The 18,333-nt window shown below is 38.8% G+C and overlaps 1 protein-coding gene and 2 pseudogenes across 1 annotated transcript; 2 read left to right on the top strand and 1 right to left on the bottom strand.

Moving 5' to 3' along the window:
- Nucleotides 1-2,569: 2,569 nt before the first annotated feature.
- LOC148919698 (uncharacterized) lies at nt 2,570-6,421 on the bottom strand (annotated as a pseudogene).
- Nucleotides 6,422-8,984: 2,563 nt separating this feature from the next.
- LOC148919697 (pentatricopeptide repeat-containing protein At1g19720-like) lies at nt 8,985-11,509 on the top strand (annotated as a pseudogene).
- Nucleotides 11,510-15,812: 4,303 nt separating this feature from the next.
- Nucleotides 15,813-17,692, top strand: LOC103321399 (thioredoxin H-type-like). The gene is made up of 2 exons (XM_089046536.1): nt 15,813-15,881; nt 17,056-17,692. Exons 1-2 carry the CDS (start codon nt 15,867-15,869, stop codon nt 17,434-17,436), a joined length of 396 nt encoding a protein of 131 aa, XP_088902662.1. The 5' UTR covers nt 15,813-15,866; the 3' UTR covers nt 17,437-17,692.
- Nucleotides 17,693-18,333: the final 641 nt, after the last annotated feature.

Here is an 18,333-nt window from a genome sequence, read left to right as displayed (position 1 = left end):
AATTATCCATGAATGTTTAAAAAAAAAAAAATTACAATACCATATTTATTTGGGATGGAAATTTCAAGAGCCAATTGGAACAATAAGATGAGTCTTGGCTCTTTGCCAACCAATTTCCCTAAATGCCTCCTGCCTGTTCTTTGTAAATCGGGATCAATTATCCTGCTAATGAAACTACATGGGTATTGATGAAAGGAACACAACCTATTTTCCTGGAGGCCAATGGCTATGGCTTTTGATTTAAAGTGAATTCTGCTTTTACCTTTCTAGCTTCAAGGTTACCAATTTGGTTTTGAGAACGGTGGTGATGAACTATCTCAAGTCAAGAGATTGTAAATTGGCCAAATATTAAACCAATTAATCTTGGGTCTTGGATTAAATTACCATTGGTGATAATTAAATTCCAATTTGTCAAAATTACTTTGGGTAATTGGTTTATTTTTACCCCACTTGCTTTGAATAGTGTTTTCAAAGGCATGCGTAGGCCTGCGTCAAAGCGTGTGTTGGATTGCACGTCGGAGTGAGGCGATAGCAAATCGCATCAGGCATTCTGACGCAGCACAAGCAACAAAGGTTTCAAACGAAAACCTTGAGTAACAAGAAATCTGGATTCCATCAGAAATTAAGAGTAATTCTCTTGGGATAAGTTTATTAAAATCTGAGATGATGAAAAACGTTCACCAAATCTGTCTAAATACACATCTCTCAACACTTGAACTGCTAGGCGAGTTATTACATTAAAACTGAAAAACAGAATTTATTCCGAAAATTAACTACGAAACTTTGAATGCATTTTTGGAAGGTCAAACGACCTCAAGATGCCAAAATCCATCATACATCACAACAAAGCGGTGAGTTTGACTCGTGGCATCGTTCCATTTTCGAAATGGTATTTTGCGTCTTAATCAAAGCTCGGACGACAAATCTGCAAATTCCCGCTACGCCCTTTTTCTAGCTCAACCGCGATAAAATCTGCCATTTGTTCTACATCATATTCCCTTGTTTAGTTGTTTGCAAGCTTAGCGTGCGCATCGACGATGAGACGTAGGAAGGCTCTGTAAAGTGACATTTTAAGGCTCAGCGAGCCGCATCTGCTTGAGGAAAGAGGCGCATTTGCGATGTCGTCGTTTCATAGAGTCCTATTATTTTTTAACGTTTGTTTTGATATTATCTATGCTTTAGGTTTTAACATAGCCCCTGCCCCTCTTCAAGAAGAAAAGATACATTTAATTAGCAGTTTTATTTGCTCCATAAAAAATAAATTAACCTTATTATTTTAAATATATTTGGCATGATGTCCTAAGTCCTAACTTAGCCCTAATGTATTTTTTTATTCTTATAACTGTTAGTGCTCAATTGAATTTCTCGTACCTTTGTTGGAGGTCTAGTTGGGCTTTCATAGCGCTTCGAGTCCTTGGGTTTAGCCCCACTTCCCTAGCTTTGCGCATCCCATCCTCCACTTCATGGTCATGGGGTTTAGATGACCGGGTTGTGTCTCTCTGGCTCCACACTTCTCTAGTGGGAGGGAAGTTCGATCACCCCACGTCTTTTAATCATAGCATATGGATTAAGTCATAACACGTGAGATTTGGTCCCTACAAACTCTAATTCTGATAGATAGATTAGGCAATTCAATGTGGAATCTTCATCTGTAAGTATGCCTTCTTCGAATTCGTCTTAATTTTTTGCTTCATATAGCTCTGCATGCTCCTTTTACAACGTCTTCATCTTGTCGGATTGGCTTGATTGGTTGGTTGTAATTCCGGTTGAACAATCAACTTCAACTAATAGCTGCTTGAGTACATTCAGGCATGGATCTGTCCCGAAGATGCTATTTGATACAGTAACTAAGCAACTCTCACGGCCGATACAATTCTGCTAAACACGTAAAGGGATATTAAAAAATCTGTATTTATCAAAAGTGAAGAAACAGAGTTTTCCTTATATTTCAAAGTTGATATTACAATCCATTTATACATGAGGAATATGAACATAAAACCTATCAGTTACTTCATAACGGAAATGCATGTACAACCTAATAATAACATAACAGCTGCAAACAATTATATGCTGGCATTCAATGGTTTTAAACCACCCGTTACTGGTCATAATGAGGATAGCTGCCTAACATTCCCCCGCAAGTCGTACACCGGAGAGGTGATGAGTTTGGAAACAAGATGTGCAAAACAATCAGCAGGTAACCCCTTTTGTGAAGACATCCGTAAGCTGAAGGTGAGAAGGAACGAACTGAATTTTGTGACTGCCAGAGGCGACCCGTTCACGGACAAAGTGGTAATCAATAGCAATGTGTTTGGTACGAGCATGAAAGACAGGATTAGCGGCTAAGTATGTGGCAGACAGGTTGTCACAATGAAGTAAAACCGGACGGGTAAGCGGACAACGAAGTTCAGTTAAGAGACCTTGAATCCATAGAGTATCTGCACATGCATAGGCAAGAGCTCGATATTCAGCCTCAGCACTGGAATGGGAAACAGAGGCGCTTCTTGGCACTCCAAGAAATAAGGTTAGGTCCCAAGAATACACAATACCCGGTTGTGGACTGCGAGTGTCAGGACATCCAGCCCAATCGGTATCGGAATAGGCGACTAAGAAGGAAAGTCAGAGACCGGCGAACAGGAAGGCCAACTCCAAGGGTGCCTTTGAGATAACGTAATATCCGTTTGACAGCTTCAAAATGAACATCACGGGGTGATCCCATGAATTGAGAGACATGTTGAACAGCATAGGAGATATCTGGACGAGTCATGGTGAGGTACTGTAAGGCTCTAACCATCTGCTGATAAGGTGTAGGATCCCCAAGGAGAGTACCATGGGTTCGAAAAAGGGAACCTTTGGAAGTCATGGGTGTAGAAATAGGTTTGCAGTCCAAGAGATTGCTGCGTTTGAGAAGATCAACTGTGTACTTGTTTTGAGTAAGATGGATGGAAGAAGGGTGATAATGGACCTCTACACTAAGGAAATAATGCAAACGCCCCAAATCTTTTATGTCAAACTCAGTGCCCAATATGCGGAGAAAAACAAGGAGATGAGAAGAATCACTGCCAGTGAGAATGATGTCATCTACATAGAGCAACAAGATCATAACAGAAAATTGATCATGATAAACAAACATAGAGTTGTCAGCCTGACTTTGAGTAAAACCAACACAGAGGAGGAAAGAACTAAAATGCTGAAACCATGCCCGGAGAGCCTGCTTAAGGCCGTAAATGGCCTTATAAAGTTTACACACATGATTGGGCCGGTGAGGATCAGCAAAGCTAGGTGGTTGCCGCATATAGACATCTTCGGATAGAGAGCCATGCAAAAATGCGTTTTTGACATCGAGTTGCCGAAGAGGCCATCCAAAAGAAATAACCAAACAGAGAACAGTGCGTACGGTTGTGGGCTTAACCACAGGACTGAATGTATCAAAATAATCGATACCAGATTGTTGATGGAAGCCTTTGGCAACAAGGCGTGCCTTATATCGTTCAATTGTGCCATCGGAGCGCCGCTTGATTCTGAAGACCTATTTGCAACCAACCGTATTAAGCGAAGGAGATGGTGGGACCAAGGTCCAAGTGCCCTGCTGAAGAAGGGCATGATATTCATCGAGCATGGCCTGTTTCCATTTGGGATGATGACATGCTTGCATGTAACATGTGGGTTCAATTTCTATAGTGACCAAGGCAGAGAAAGCATGAGGAACGGGATACCGAGTAGAAAAATTAGCATGATATTTGGGATTGGGCTTGACAATTCCAGATTTGGATCGAGTGTGAACAAGACTGAGAAGGGCTTGTGATGGTGGAGGAGCGACGACAGGTACAGTAAGAGAAGACGACAAACAAGGTGGTGGAGAAGAGACGGATACAGATGGTGGGAAAGAATATGAAGGCCTGGTTGTGGTGGAGAAGGTGGGTTGGAGAAGGGGAAGAGACGGAACGGCAGTGGGGTAAAGAAGGGAACGCAGTGGTGGGGTTGAAGAGCCAGGGATGATGATGGGGGCGATATGGGTGATTGTAGAGAAAAGACGGGAGCTGGTGGTGGAGAGCTAGGTTCGACGGGAAAAGACGGAGAGGAAGTGGACCCAGAGGTGGGTTAGGCTGATTCTTGGTTATTGATAGCAATAACGGGCTGAGTTGGTGGACTAGGAAGAAAGTTCACGGGGACTACAGCAAGATCAGAGAGCTGAACAGGCTTAGAAACAACAGCATAATAGAGTTGGTCTTCATGAAACATGACATGGTGGGAAACGTAGAGCCGACCTGTAGGAGGATGAAGGCAGCGGTAACCATGATGGCGATCACTGTAGCCAACAAAAACACATTGAAGAGAACGAGGTTGTAATTTGTTAGTTACATAATCTCCAAGGTAAGGGTAACAAATACAGCCAAAAACACGAAGGAACGCGTAATCCGGGGAAATGCCAAATAATAACTTCTAGGAAGAATTCCCTTTAAGGATAGGGGTTAGAAGGCGATTAATCAAAGCAACTGCCGTATAGAAGGCTTCGACCCATAGGTTGTGAGGCATGTGAGCAATGTGTAAGAGAGTGCAACCCATGTCAGCAATATGACGATGTTTGCGCTCTGCTAACCCATTCTGCTGGGGTGTATGAGGACAAGAAAAACAATGCACAATGCCATTAGTAGCACAAAACTGTTTAAATTGCAGGTATTCCTTCCCCCTATCACTTTGAAATTGTTTGATAGACAGAGAGAATTGAGTTTTAACATACATAGCAAAAGTAGAAAAATGGCCAAAAACCTCAGATTTAAGACGCATAAGAAAAATCCAGGAATAACGAGTGTAAGCATCCGTAAACAAGACATAATATCGATATCCAGAAACAGAAACAACAGGAGACATCCACACATCTGAATGGATTAAAGCAAATGGTTCAGTAGAACAATGGTCATAAGATGAAAATGAGAGTTTTATTGATTTAGCTAACGCACAATGACTACAAGGTGAATTTGATAAATGAGAAAGATAACCTAATAAAGAACAAGAAACAAGTGAGCGTAGAACTTTATTGGAGGGATGACCAAGACAACGATGCCACAAGGAGGACGACGTGACAATATAAGAAAAAGCGTGCTTGGAACCAGACAATAGCGTTGGAAAAATAGGATAAAGACCATCTTTACATAGGTCCTGAAAGAGAACATCACCACACCGTAAGTCACGAATTTGGTATCCCCAAGGAAAGAAAGTAATACTAACATTAAAATCACGAGTAAATTGAGCAACAGAGAAAAGATTTTTACGAAGGGAAAGAACACGGAGAACATTAGAGAGATGAAAAACAAAGGTACCAGAAGAAAAAGAAATGTTACCAAAATGAGTGATGGGGAGGTGTCACCGTTACCAACAACAACTTGATCTGAAGAGGCATATAGAGTGCGAGAGTGTAATTGCTGTTCATCATGCGTCATGTGATTGGTGGCACCGGGGTCCAAATACCAGTTCGGGTTTGAAGATGATGCAACGTGCATGCCTGCGAAGGGACGAGGAGAGGGGCACTTGGCTTGAACATGGCTAAATTGATTGCAATTCCAACATTGAATGGACTGGCGAGAGGGAGGAGGACCCAAAAGACCGGGAGAGAATGAGGAAGGATGGGAAGCATGATGGGAAGGCTGGCCCGGGCCAGAGAAATGACGGACAAGAGACGGACAACCAAAGGAACGAGGGGTTGGTCACGAGGGCGCAAGTGGCGGGGGCAATGGTGGGCGCGAGCAGCAACAAAAGCGGCGGGAAGCCACATGAGCTGAGCTGCTAAGGCCTATTGCCCTTCAAAGCAAGAAGGCGAGTTCGAGGTCCGAGAAGGATGGAAGAGGGGAAGTTCAAAACGCCATCACGATCATTTGGTAGTCAAGACCCAAACCACGAAGCACATAAGTAACCAGGTCGGAGTTGGAGACAAGTTCCTGGATCGCAGAGAGTTCATCAGCCAAACTCTTGGCCTGAGCAAGGTATTCAGAGATGGATTTGGAACCTTTGGTAATAAAGAAGAGGCGAAATTTGAGCTGGGCAGAATTGGCAAGGGATTGCTGCGAGAAATTTTGTTGAAGACAATCCCAAATTTCTTTCGAGGTAGAGAACCCAATAACTTGGGAAAGAACACTCTCAGACAACGTAGCACGAAGAATACTAATAAGACTTTGGTCAGTTTGAAACCAAGAGACATAGTCAGGAATGGCCAACGGCAGAGCCGAGGATTCAGACTTATTAGAAGGAGGAAGCGTAAGGGAAGGGCAAGGATGAGAGCCATCAACAAAGCGCCAAAGATTCTGGCCTAATAAGAAGGTTTGACCTGGCTGTGCCAGACAAGATAGTTGGTATCAGATAGTTTGACAGAGACAAGGTGAGAGATATTGGGAATGGAGATAGCGGGAACGTTGCTAGAAGCCATCGAAAAGAGAAGGAAAAAAAAAAGTTAGGCTCTAGATACCATGAAGAAACAGAGTTTTCCTTGTATTTCAAAACTGATATTACAATCCATTTATACATGAGGAATATGAACATAAAACCTATCAGTTACTTCATAACGGAAACGCATATACAACCTAATAATAACATAACAGCTGCAAACAATTATATGCTGGCATTTAATGGTTTTAAACCACTCGTTACTGGTTATAATGAGGATAGCTTCCTAACAAAAAGAATATGCATATGCGAGTTCATTATACAAGTACGAGAGGTGAAAAGATTGTAGTTCACTCCACAATGGCATGAGAGCTGGTTACATGACACGTTCCTTGCTGGAAACTCCCACAAGTTGCAGTAGGTAGGAGTTCCAATACTTGCAAACTTAATGCTTGAGATAGACTGCCCTGGCAAACGAGTGCAAATGAACTGGGCTTGGTGAAGCGCTCGATTCTTCATGGCTGTGTCGATATCAAAAATTTCAGCGTTTGGGTGGTGTACTTGTAAATCAGCACAAACCCACATCGATCTCTTTACAGGGTTATCTTTGATGAATCCCTACTGAGTTCCTCAACCACTACCACCAGATTTTGTGTTGGCTTTAACCAGGATCCAGGAACATGGTACCTTGAAATCCTTACCTTATACCATTTCAACGTCTGTTTGGTTCGGGTAGCTAGTGAGCCTCGGATCCAATCAACTGATGACCCTCCATTTGGAGAGACCAAATCCAATGCTTCTCCTTGAAGGCCAGCCTGTTTGGAAGATTTTCCTATGAGATTAAAACCACAGAAAAAAGGAAGAAGAAAAAAAGAGATGGAGATAATTGTGAGTGACCAAAATGGATTTGAACTTAAAGGTTTTACCATATTCATCAATGGAGAGCATCATAGTCAGGGCCGGTCTTGAGATTTTGAAGGCCTTGTGCGAACCTTAAATTGAGGCCTCACATAAGCTAACACAAACTTATACCATTACGTAATGTCATACAATGAATGTTTTTTTTTTCTTAAAGTGACCAAAGTACCCCTATTCCCAAGGACAAAATTGAAATTTCACAAAAGAATTAAATTGGATTAAATCGATTAAATTGGGTCAGAGATGTTACACCTTTTGAATAATCACCATGATTGTGACGATGAGTCTTTGTCATCATAGATCATATTCAGATATTAAATATTTTTTAACACCTAATTTATTTTGTATCAATATTCCAGGACCATCATTAATTTGATGCAATTATTTTGGTTGACTTAGTTGGATGCATTATTTTTGCGAAAATGAATATATGAGCATAATTACTGACTAATTCCTTGTGATAAGAATTTTTATTATTTTCAGTTTGTGGTTGTGAAAGTAGATGAGATATTGAATGTTGGTGTTGACATCGAACAAGCCTTTAACACAAGAAAGTTTTGAAGTCAAGCCGTGAATAGAAGTTGAATATCTGAGCATAATTACTAACTAATTCCTTGTGATCGGGTATTTATTATTTCAGTTTGTGGTTGTGAAAGTAAATGGAATATTGAATGTTGGTGTTGACATCGGACAAGCCTTTAACACAAGCAAGTTTTGAAGTCAAGCCCTGAATAGAAGTTGAGGCCCCACAAACCAAGACAACTAGAAACGTCTTTATGTCAACAATTTGCTTACTCTGTATATATATAACATTTGTTATACATATGGAGTGCTGCTATTTCCACCCACATGTTCTATTTTCTCATCCACTATGTCAATTTGAAAAAATAAAATCCTACTTTTCCATCCACCATTATTCTTAAAATACCCTTTAATTATTAATTCAACCAAACACCATCAACTCCAAGTTAAAAACATAAAAATTTTAACCCCAAAAAAAAAAAAAATTCTTCATCTTCTTCATGTGTTTTCAACATCACGACCTTACCCTACCATATTAATGTTCTCATCAACCCCTTAGCAGTACTGGTGGCTTCACGACCGCGACACCACCACCACAACAACACACGACCAACAAGACTAAAATGGATTTTAATTGAAGTGATGTTATATGGAATAAGGACCCGCATGTGGGTTAATCAGACTAAAAAATCTTTAAAATAGAATAAAATTAAAGGACAATTTGGCCTCTATTATCAACACCCACCAATCCAGCCACAATATTAAAGGTGGAGTTGAGAATTTGATTTGATTTTTTTTTAAAACTTTTCAAAGGATTGGGATGGGTAGATCAGTGCTTGCTGAATTTGTTGAGGTCAGGAAGATGGAAAGAATATGGAGAGTTAAAAGAAAAAATTTATTTTATTTTTAAAATTTATTTTTAAGGTTTTAGAAGTCGTTTTACAAAGGGATAGCAGCACTCTACATATATTATACACCTAAAAAAAAATTGGGGCTCCTAAAAAATCAGGGGCCCGATGCGGTGGCACCACTTGCACACCCTCAGGGCCACCCTTGATCATAGTCATAACTGTGGTTGTAAACTTGTAATGAATGGGCCTCCAGCATTTCGTCCAAAGTTGGCTCCTCCATGACATTGATACTGCCATAAACCATAAACACTGAAACTCAAAATTATGTCTCAGTGCCATAATTGGAGCTCACACAGCAAAAATTAAATAACAAGCTTTTGTCGTACAATTTCTATTTCTCCTGAGTGTCCTTTTCTTAGTATGAAATTCCAGTTTAGCAATTTCTGTATTAGTTTTAGGCTTTTTTGTACTACGTCGTTTTGTACATATGTAAGCCGTCCACTTATAATGACAACCTGGCCGTCAACTTTTTGAACAATGCCCTCCCTTACTTTAACGTGGCGAGATATTACTGGCTGGATCTTAGCATGATAGAGCAAAACCACTGCAGCGAATCAATCCTTCCCTCTATCCGTTGCAATTTGGGTTCCACTCTCCATGGACACAACCGTGCAATCTTCAATCTTTGCTTCACCTCACCCTCCAGGCCAGGCCATGAACTGAAAAGAGCACCCCATTAAAAAAAAAAACAGAAAATCTCTTAGAAGTTTCAACTTTCAACAATGGAGAATTTCACAATCCCATGCAAATCAAGCCCTCCCACACCTGTTCTACCCTCCAAACTTGGCAACCCATCTGAATTCTCACTAAGACACGCCAAACCCATAATCTCTTTCTCCAGGAAAACTCTCCCAAAATTCACAGACACTCGTTTAAACTATCTCTGCAAGAATGGCCAGTTCAGCGAGGCCATCACGGTTCTTGACTCTATTGCCCAAAAAGGGTCTAAGGTACCACCCACTACTTATATGGATTTACTTCAATCTTGTATTGACACCAATTCCATTCAGCTGGGTCGGAAGCTCCATGAGCATATTGATTTAGTTGAGGAAATAAACCCATTTGTTGAGACTAAGTTGGTGAGCATGTATGCCAAATGTGGGTTTTTGGATGATGCTCGTAAGGTGTTTCACGCAATGCGTGAGAGAAATTTGTACACTTGGTCAGCCATGATTGGTGCGTGTCTTAGAGACCAAAGGTGGAAATAGGTTGTGGAGCTTTTTTTCTCGATGATGAAAGATGGAGTTTTGCCGGATTACTTTTTGTTCCTAAGATATTGCAGGCTTGTGGGAATTGTTCCAATATCGAGGCCACGAAATTGATACATTCCATTGCGGTTCGGTGTAATTTGACTAGTTGTATTCATGTGAACAATTCAATATCAGCCGTGTACGCAAAGTGTGGAAATTTGGAGTGGGCAAGGAGGTTTTTTTGACAACATGGATGAGAGGGATGGGGTGAGTTGGAATGCAATTATATCTGGTTATTGCCAAAAGGGTGAGCGTGAAGAAGCTCGTAGACTGTTTGATGCGATGAGCAAAGAAGGGATTGAACCGGGTTTGGTAACGTGGAATACGTTAATTGCTAGTCATAACCAGTTACGGCATTGCGATGTTGCGATGGAACTGATGAGGAGGATGGAGAGCTGTGGGATAACTCCTGATGTATATACTTGGACTTCTATGATTTCTGGGTTTGCTCAAAACAACAGGAAAACACCAGTCACTGGATTTTTTTAAGAAGATGCTTTTGGCAGGGGTACAACCAAACGGGATTACAATTACTAGTGCAATCTCAGCATGCACATCTTTAAAATCACTGAACCAAGGGTTGGAAATCTATTCTCTTGCTATAAAGATGGGTTTCATTGATGACGTACTGGTTGGAAATTCACTCATTGATATGTTTTCAAAGTGTGGGGAAGTGGAAGCTGCTCGGAAGGTCTTCAGTATGATCCCAGAGAAAGATGTCTACAATTGGAACTCAATGATAGGAGGATATTGCCAAGCCAAGTATTGTGGTAAGGCGTATGAACTGTTCACGAAGATGCAGGAATCAGATGTACATCCCAATGCCGTGACCTGGAATGTGATGATCACAGGATACATGCAGAATGGAGATGCTGATCAAGCAATGGACCTCTTCCAAAGGATGGAAAAAGATGGGAAAATTAAACGAAATATGGCATCATGGAACTCTCTTGTCTCTGGCTACCTGCAACTTGGGGAAAAAAACAAGGCATTTGGTGTGTTCAAGCAGATGCAGGCCTACTGTGTTAATCCCAATTTAGTTACTATATTGAGTGTCCTACCTTCTTGTGCGAATTTAGTTGCCATGAAAAAGGTGAAAGAGATTCATGGTAGTGTATTGCGTAAAAATTTGGAGTCTGAAATCCCTGTTGCAAATTCCCTGATCGACACTTATGCCTAATCAGGAAACATAGCATATTCAAGAATCATATTTGATACAATGTCGTCCAAAGATAACATCACCTGGAACTCAGCAATTTCTGGTTATGTCTTACATGGTCGTTCAGATGTTGCACTCGATCTTTTTGATCAGATGAAGAAGTCGGGGTTTAAACCAAATAGAGGTACCTTTGTTCTGGAGTCCTCAAATCCCACTTTTCATCGCTACTCTTGTTATTATTATTATTATTATTTCACCTTTCTTTTTCTTTTAAGGTGATTTTAAAATATGGGCCTGTGTTTTTTTTTTTGGTCAAACATGGTCCTGTGTTTACGACAGTTGAAGAATATGAAACAGAGAATTGGGCTTCAGTTCCTTTTTTATGTTGGGCCCGAATCGGAATGGCCTTTCTCTTAAATTCTAAAAGGCCCAATTCAAGATTCCTTTCTGTTTACAAATTCTGAACAAATTCCTTTTAAAAAAACCTATGACGAATGAACAATGATGGGAAATGTAACACTACGGATGTCGAACTGATCATGATTTATGCCATGCAGAAAGATATATATTCGAAAAGAGTAATGCTATTTAGACACACACATTGACCACCTTAATGACCATTATGTAGCGGTGATGTGTCGCTATGTCAATTAATGAATGTTGTCATGAGGCCACTCACTAGGAATGCTAGGGTTTTTTAATTGACATGGCGACATTCATTAATTAACATGACATAACACATCAGTTGCCACATAAGGTGGTCAGTTAAGGTTGTCAATGTTGTGTGTCTAAATAGCATTACTCATTCGAAAATTCCGAATAAAGGAGTTACTGCGTAATCTTCTGTCTCCCAATTTGAATATGATGGAGAAAGGGACCTCATTTTGGGCTGAGAGGCATGGTGGAAATGGAGGCTGGAAAACAGATACGGTTACTTCATTACCAAGTTACCATTACTTTATTAATCCCATAGAGTACATGACATGATTAATTAAAGCTAGCTAATCACATAATCTTTAGCAAATTTTTTGTCTACCTCTTACTACTGCAGGTGAAGCTTGCTTATCCGGAAGAATTTTTAACTTCAATTGAGGGACATTATGGTAAGATTAGTGAAAGGGGACCGGTCTCAATTCGATCACTTAAATTCAAGAGCAACAAAAAAACTTATGGACCATTGGGTATTGAACAAGGAACCTATTTTTCGCTCCCAGCGGCAAGAGCTGGGAGTAGTAAGATTGTTGGGTTCTTTGGCAAGTCTGGTTGGTTTCTTGATAATAGGAGCTTACCTAAAGCCTATTCAGAATTATCAAAACCAACCCTCAAAAACTACGCCTCAAACACAGTCTTATATGATTGGTGGTACTGATCAGAACCTTGCCGGCTACTCAGTCCTCCAAAACTGTGATGTGGTTTTTGCTATAAGACCCAAGGATGACTACACTGCTAACCCAGCTGCAGTACCAGTGCCCAACAACAAGCTCTCATATCATACGCAATTCCCTTCTTTTTTTTTTCTTTTTCTTTTTTTGTTGTTGTTGTTGTTGTGTGGAAATATGCAATTCCAATAGTTTTTGATAAATGATTTTTCATTATCTCAACATTTAGAAATAAAATCCAGTTCTGCTTTTGATTTTATTTTTCAGGTATAAGGAATATACTTTCATTTCTTAGGAGGTAGATATATTATGATTTATGAGAGACCACCACCACCAATTGGCTAAGGCGATGTCCTTTCTCTTTCAAGCTAACCCAGCACATTGTTGACGAGTCCTTACTTAATTAGAATTTTAGTTACTTACTTATTTATTTAGTCCTGTTTTATCTTTTTCTTCCACTAAACAAGCCCACATGAACTAGGACACATGCATTAATTTCCCTACTTGGTAGTGTGAACAGTTAGACCTGGTATATTATACAAAGGATTTTTATCACAAAGTCTTGTGTTTTTACTTTAATTTATTTTTATATTACTCCATTTACTTCAGTTTACAATGTAAATAAGGAAGTACTCCCAATTTGGATTCAATTAAAAATACTAGAAAATCAAATTCCCAACAAATCAAATATGAAAATCCAGTTTTAGTATAAGATACAATTTATAACAATATTGATACCTCAATAAGTCAATGTATACTTTATACTTAAATCTCATAAGTCAAGCCATTCTCTCTAATCAGATTTAGGGCAAGTTTGGCATTGTTGTGTTGTAAAAATAATCACTGTCAGATTTGCTGTGAGATAAATCAGTTGTGAAAGAAAGCAGTTTGGAGTTTGGTAAACTTTTTATTAGAAGTGCGGTTGGTAAAAAATAAAAAAGACAGGATTATTTTTGGAATTTTGAAAGTTTCATTAAACCCAGCGCATTTTCAGAACTGATTCTCGCATAATCAAAAAATGAAAGCATCTCATAACCTAATTTCCCTAATTGCTTTCTCTCACAACAATTATTCAAAATAAGTGACTTTATTATCTTTTACCAAACATGTTGAGCTTTCAAAAATTTCAAAAAAATCACTTATAGCCCCAAATAAGTAAATAATAATTGTCTCAACAATAGTTGGCACTCCTTAATAATCAACAATAATTACCAACTCCAAAGAGTTCAACTCAATCCTGCAACTTCCCTTTCTTTTCAGGGCTCGACAAAGAATCATCTCCCATTTCCACAAAATCTAGTTTTTTTTTGTTTGTTAATAAGTGAAACTTGATTGAAAGACAAAGATAAAACAATCACCAACAAGAACAAACGCATCAAGCAAACCACAAGACGTCTCTATGTAAACACCACCTCTCAATCAGAGTCTCTTTTCATTCGTCTCTATGTAAACACCACCTCTCACTATCAGAGTCTCTTTTCATTCGTCTCTATGTAAACACCCCCTCTCACTGTCAAAGTCTCTTTTCATTCATTATCATAACCAGAGGGAATCGTCTCTATGAAAAATCCAATATTCAATGTTACAACTACTTGGAATTAGTTTTATATATATAATCGAAGGAGTAGAATAAGTTATTGGGTAGAAAGAAGATATTGAAAAGCAAAAAATGTGTTGACGCTAAAAAATGGTTCGTTACTTTTGAGGCCAACTTAGTGATGAGGTATGATGGATGATAGGTGAATGTGAGGACCTTCACTAAGTGTGTGAGGATTTGAGCAAGCAATAAACATACAAAAGACAAGATATACGCGGTTCACCCTTAATGAATAGCTACGTCCACTTATAAGTATATTATCATTATTGTAATATTGTGTATTTACATTCGTACATGGAGTTGGACCCAAATTTAAATGTAAGAAAAGGGAAGATCATGACTAAAGATCAAGCCCAGCCCAAGGATCATTTTCTAAGGGATGAGTAGTCTCCTTTTATAAGGGAGGGGGAGCCTTCACTTCTTGTAATATTCCAATGTGGGACTCTTTGCTTTACCTAAAGTTGCTTCTAGTTGCTTGGTCAAATATGATATAAACAAAATGAAAAGAAAAAAATAGGAATAAAAAAACAGAAGAGAGGCTGCAGAAGATTGGACAAAATCAATTCACGTTCCACCGATATGTGGGCATGCGTCACGTTACATAATTGAATGCCTTGGCCACCTGGCAATGGCATTTCCGCAATCAACATTAAAAACCTGACCTCTTGGTTAAGGTCGACTGTGGGCCGTATGTATATGCTGCGGCTGAGCCTATTACATTCGTCGCCAAAAAAACAAAAACAAAAAACAACAACAACAAAAACAACTTGTAATAACCTAGCTTGCTTGAGAATATCACAATCCTTTGAGAGAGAGAAAGCAAAGAAAAGATGGCTGAAGAAAATCAAGTCATCAACCGCCACACTATTGAGGCATGGGAAGAGCAGCTCCATAAGGGAAACGAGAACAATAAACTGATATTTCAATTTTCAAATCTCCAATCACACTTTTATATCTTTTTGCACTCTTTTTTCTTCGCTTACACAACATTTAATTTTAGTCTCTATAAGTTTAAGTGCATTTTCATCAATTCACTATAACTAAAAATAATGATATATATATATATAGGGAAAAAAAAGAAAGAAAGTTAACCTTACTCTAGTGTCTTGCCCATCAAGAAACACTTCAGCAAATAGGATTGCATTAGGATAGGTTATTTTAATTCATATAGGACTACGAACCCTCAAAGCTCTAGTAGTCTAATCAAATTGCACTTAGACTACAGCTGCAGATATGTTTGAGCAGTACTTCTTGATCAATACAAACTCTCTGACTCCTCATATGATTAGAAGACCTCATTTCGTAGCTAAGACAAGATTGTCTTACAATATGCCCTTTGTATTTTGTGATTAGCTTCAATGGAGAATTTTTTATTTTCTTGTTCACCGTATTGAAATTGTTTGTGCCTAGAAATTTAGGGGGGGTGTATTTAATTGAGATTTTAATGGATTGTTTTGAAGTTAAAAAATCTAGTGGTATCCAATTAGGATTTTTAAGTCATCAATAAAAATCTGGTGGTATTCAATTAAGATTTTTAAATAATCTATTCAAGTCTTGTGGTATTCAATTAGAACTTTTAAAAAATAAGAAAAAGTACAGTGGTATTAAAAAACTTACTGATTTTGAGGTATTTTGTTAAATGGTGTATTGTATGAGACTTTTGAATGAGTGATATAAATATCAAACCTCATAAAAAATCCCACCCTCCTATGCTTGATTCTCACGTTTTTTGTTTTTGGGGAAGATGAACAAATGAAGATAAACAAGGTACTCATGTCTTTACAAGGGCTTGGTTTAACCAGACTCGATCCTTCTGTATTAGTGGATAGACTTAGATAGCTATCTTTGTTTTCTTTGATTTTTCTAGTCTATCTTGTTTTCTTTTTCTCCTAGCTGTTTGGTTGCAGGAGGTGTTTCCCACCTTTCTTTTGGCTTCATGTCTATACTGTTTGTTTGCTTTCATCTTATGGATAATCTCTTTGCCCAATAAAAAAATAGACTCATATGGCTTACGATATCTAAACAATAATTTCATATATGTTGCTTTCAATAGTTGTTCTTATGTAATATGCTTGCATATTTCTCAATAGATTTTCAGCTCGTTTATTTCCTTTGATTTATTTGTCTTTCTTTAGTCAATTTGTGGAATCAATTTGAGTGACAAGTGTTCTGTACTAGTATCATGTCATAGCTAGACCATTTTGAGTTGTTTTCAGTTGTCCAGTTTCTTTCAATTACCTTGTTTGTTGAAATATTTATAAATTCAATTAATTCAGGATTTTTCCTTGTTGTAGCTTGTTCCTATGTCAATTCTCTGCTCTAGACCAAGTTCTCTATCCAAAACTTAATAGCTTTATGGTTTTAGTTTAACGACAATTATGTTTGAATTTTGGGACCACTATGGTTTTAGCTCTAGAACAGGATGATTTGAAGAAAGCCATACATGATAGATAATAATGATAACTTGAGCTAAGATTGGTGTTACTTCAACTTTCTGCTTCTTTAAAGGCTTGGCATCCTTTAACTAATGGATGAAAGATGGCTAACCCAAATCCAATCCACACTTCGTTGAAATCTACTTTGGAGAATACAAGAAAGTCCTACATATGAATTAAAATCATAAGTAAAATATTGTAATTACAAATCATGCTGAAATATATTACATTAAAATCATGTAATTACAATATATTAAAATCTCAATTGAATACACCCATGTTAGTTCCAAAGTTTGAAATCAAGAGCAAGAAGTGGGTGTATTCCAGCGCTTACATTTCAAATAGAATTAATTTTGTCTGACTCTAGATAGGGGTTTTGTAATTTGCAAATGGCTTAAAAACCTAGGTGTACGGTTGTGTCCTCCATCTCTTTAATATTTTGGTTGTGGAATTGGTTTTATACTTTGATTAACTAATGCATTAATTTGATGTCTTTAATTTAATAGCTGGTGGTGGTGGATTTCACGGCTTGGTCTTATAGACCCTGCCAGTTGATCGCCCCATTCTTGGCGGAGTTGGCTAAGAAAAACCCAAAAGTAACGTTCCTAAAGGTGGACGTGGATGAACTGAAGACTGTTTCTGAAAAGTGGGGCGTGGATGCAGTGCCTACCTTCCTCTTCCTCAAGGAAGGCAAGGTAGTGGACAAGGTTGTGGGTGCCAAGAAAGACGAGTTACGGACCAAAGTAGAGAAGCATGCGGCTGCTGCCTCCCGCATTGATGATACCAGCAGCACCGGTGCTACTGCTATTGCTACTGCTACTGCTACTGCTACTAGTACTGCTACTCCTACTGCTACTCCAACTGATACTCCTACTGCTACTGCCTAACTTCTATCATTCTCTGTGGAGGAGACTATGAAACTCCTTTCTGTTTCACTAGTTTTTTATAACTTTTATGGGTTTCTTTTAAGACATCTGAATGCTTTATGTATATGGCGACTAGTTCCCATATGATGCCTCATGCCAATTATCTATGAATGTTTTTTTATTTATTACAATGCCATATTTATTTGGGATGGAAAGTTCAAGAGCCAATTGGAACAATAAGATGAGTCTTCGCTCCTTGCCAACCAATTTCCTTAAATGCCTCCTACCCGTTCTTTGTAAATCGGGATCGATTATCCTGCTAATGAAACTACATGGGTATTGATGAAAGGAACACAACCTCTTTTCCTGGAGGCCAATGGCTATGGCTTTTGATATAAAGTGAATTCTGCTTGTACCTTTCTAGCTTCAAGGTTACCAATATGGTTTTGAGAACGGTGGTGATCAACTATCTCAAGTCAAGAGATTGTAAATTGGGCAAATATTAAACCAATTAATCTTGGGTCTTCGATTAAATTCCAATTTGTCAAAATTACTTTGGGTAATTGGTTTATTTTTACCCCACCTGCTTTGAACTGTGTTTTCAAAGGCATGCGTAGGCGCGCATCGAAGCGCATGTTGGAGCGCACGTCGGAGTGAGGCGATAGCAAATCACCTCAGGGTTCCCTTGTTTATTTATTTGCACACTTAGCGTGCGCGTCAACGGTGAGGCATACACAGGCTCTATAAAGCGACGCTTTAAGGCTCATCGAGGCACATATGCGATGTCGTCGTTTCATAGAGTCCTATTATTTTTTAACGCCTGTTTTGATATTATCTATGCTCTAGCTTTTAACGCAGCCCCTGCCCGTCTTTAAAAAGAAACGATGTGTTTAATTAGCAGCTTTATTTGCTCCATAA

This window comes from Prunus mume, linkage group LG2, assembly GCF_029339155.1.
Source record: "Prunus mume cultivar Tortuosa linkage group LG2, ASM2933915v1, whole genome shotgun sequence".
NCBI lineage: Eukaryota > Viridiplantae > Streptophyta > Magnoliopsida > Rosales > Rosaceae > Prunus > Prunus mume.
The sequence above is the reverse complement of the archived record's forward strand: the minus strand, read 5'-3'. Positions and strand labels throughout refer to the sequence as shown.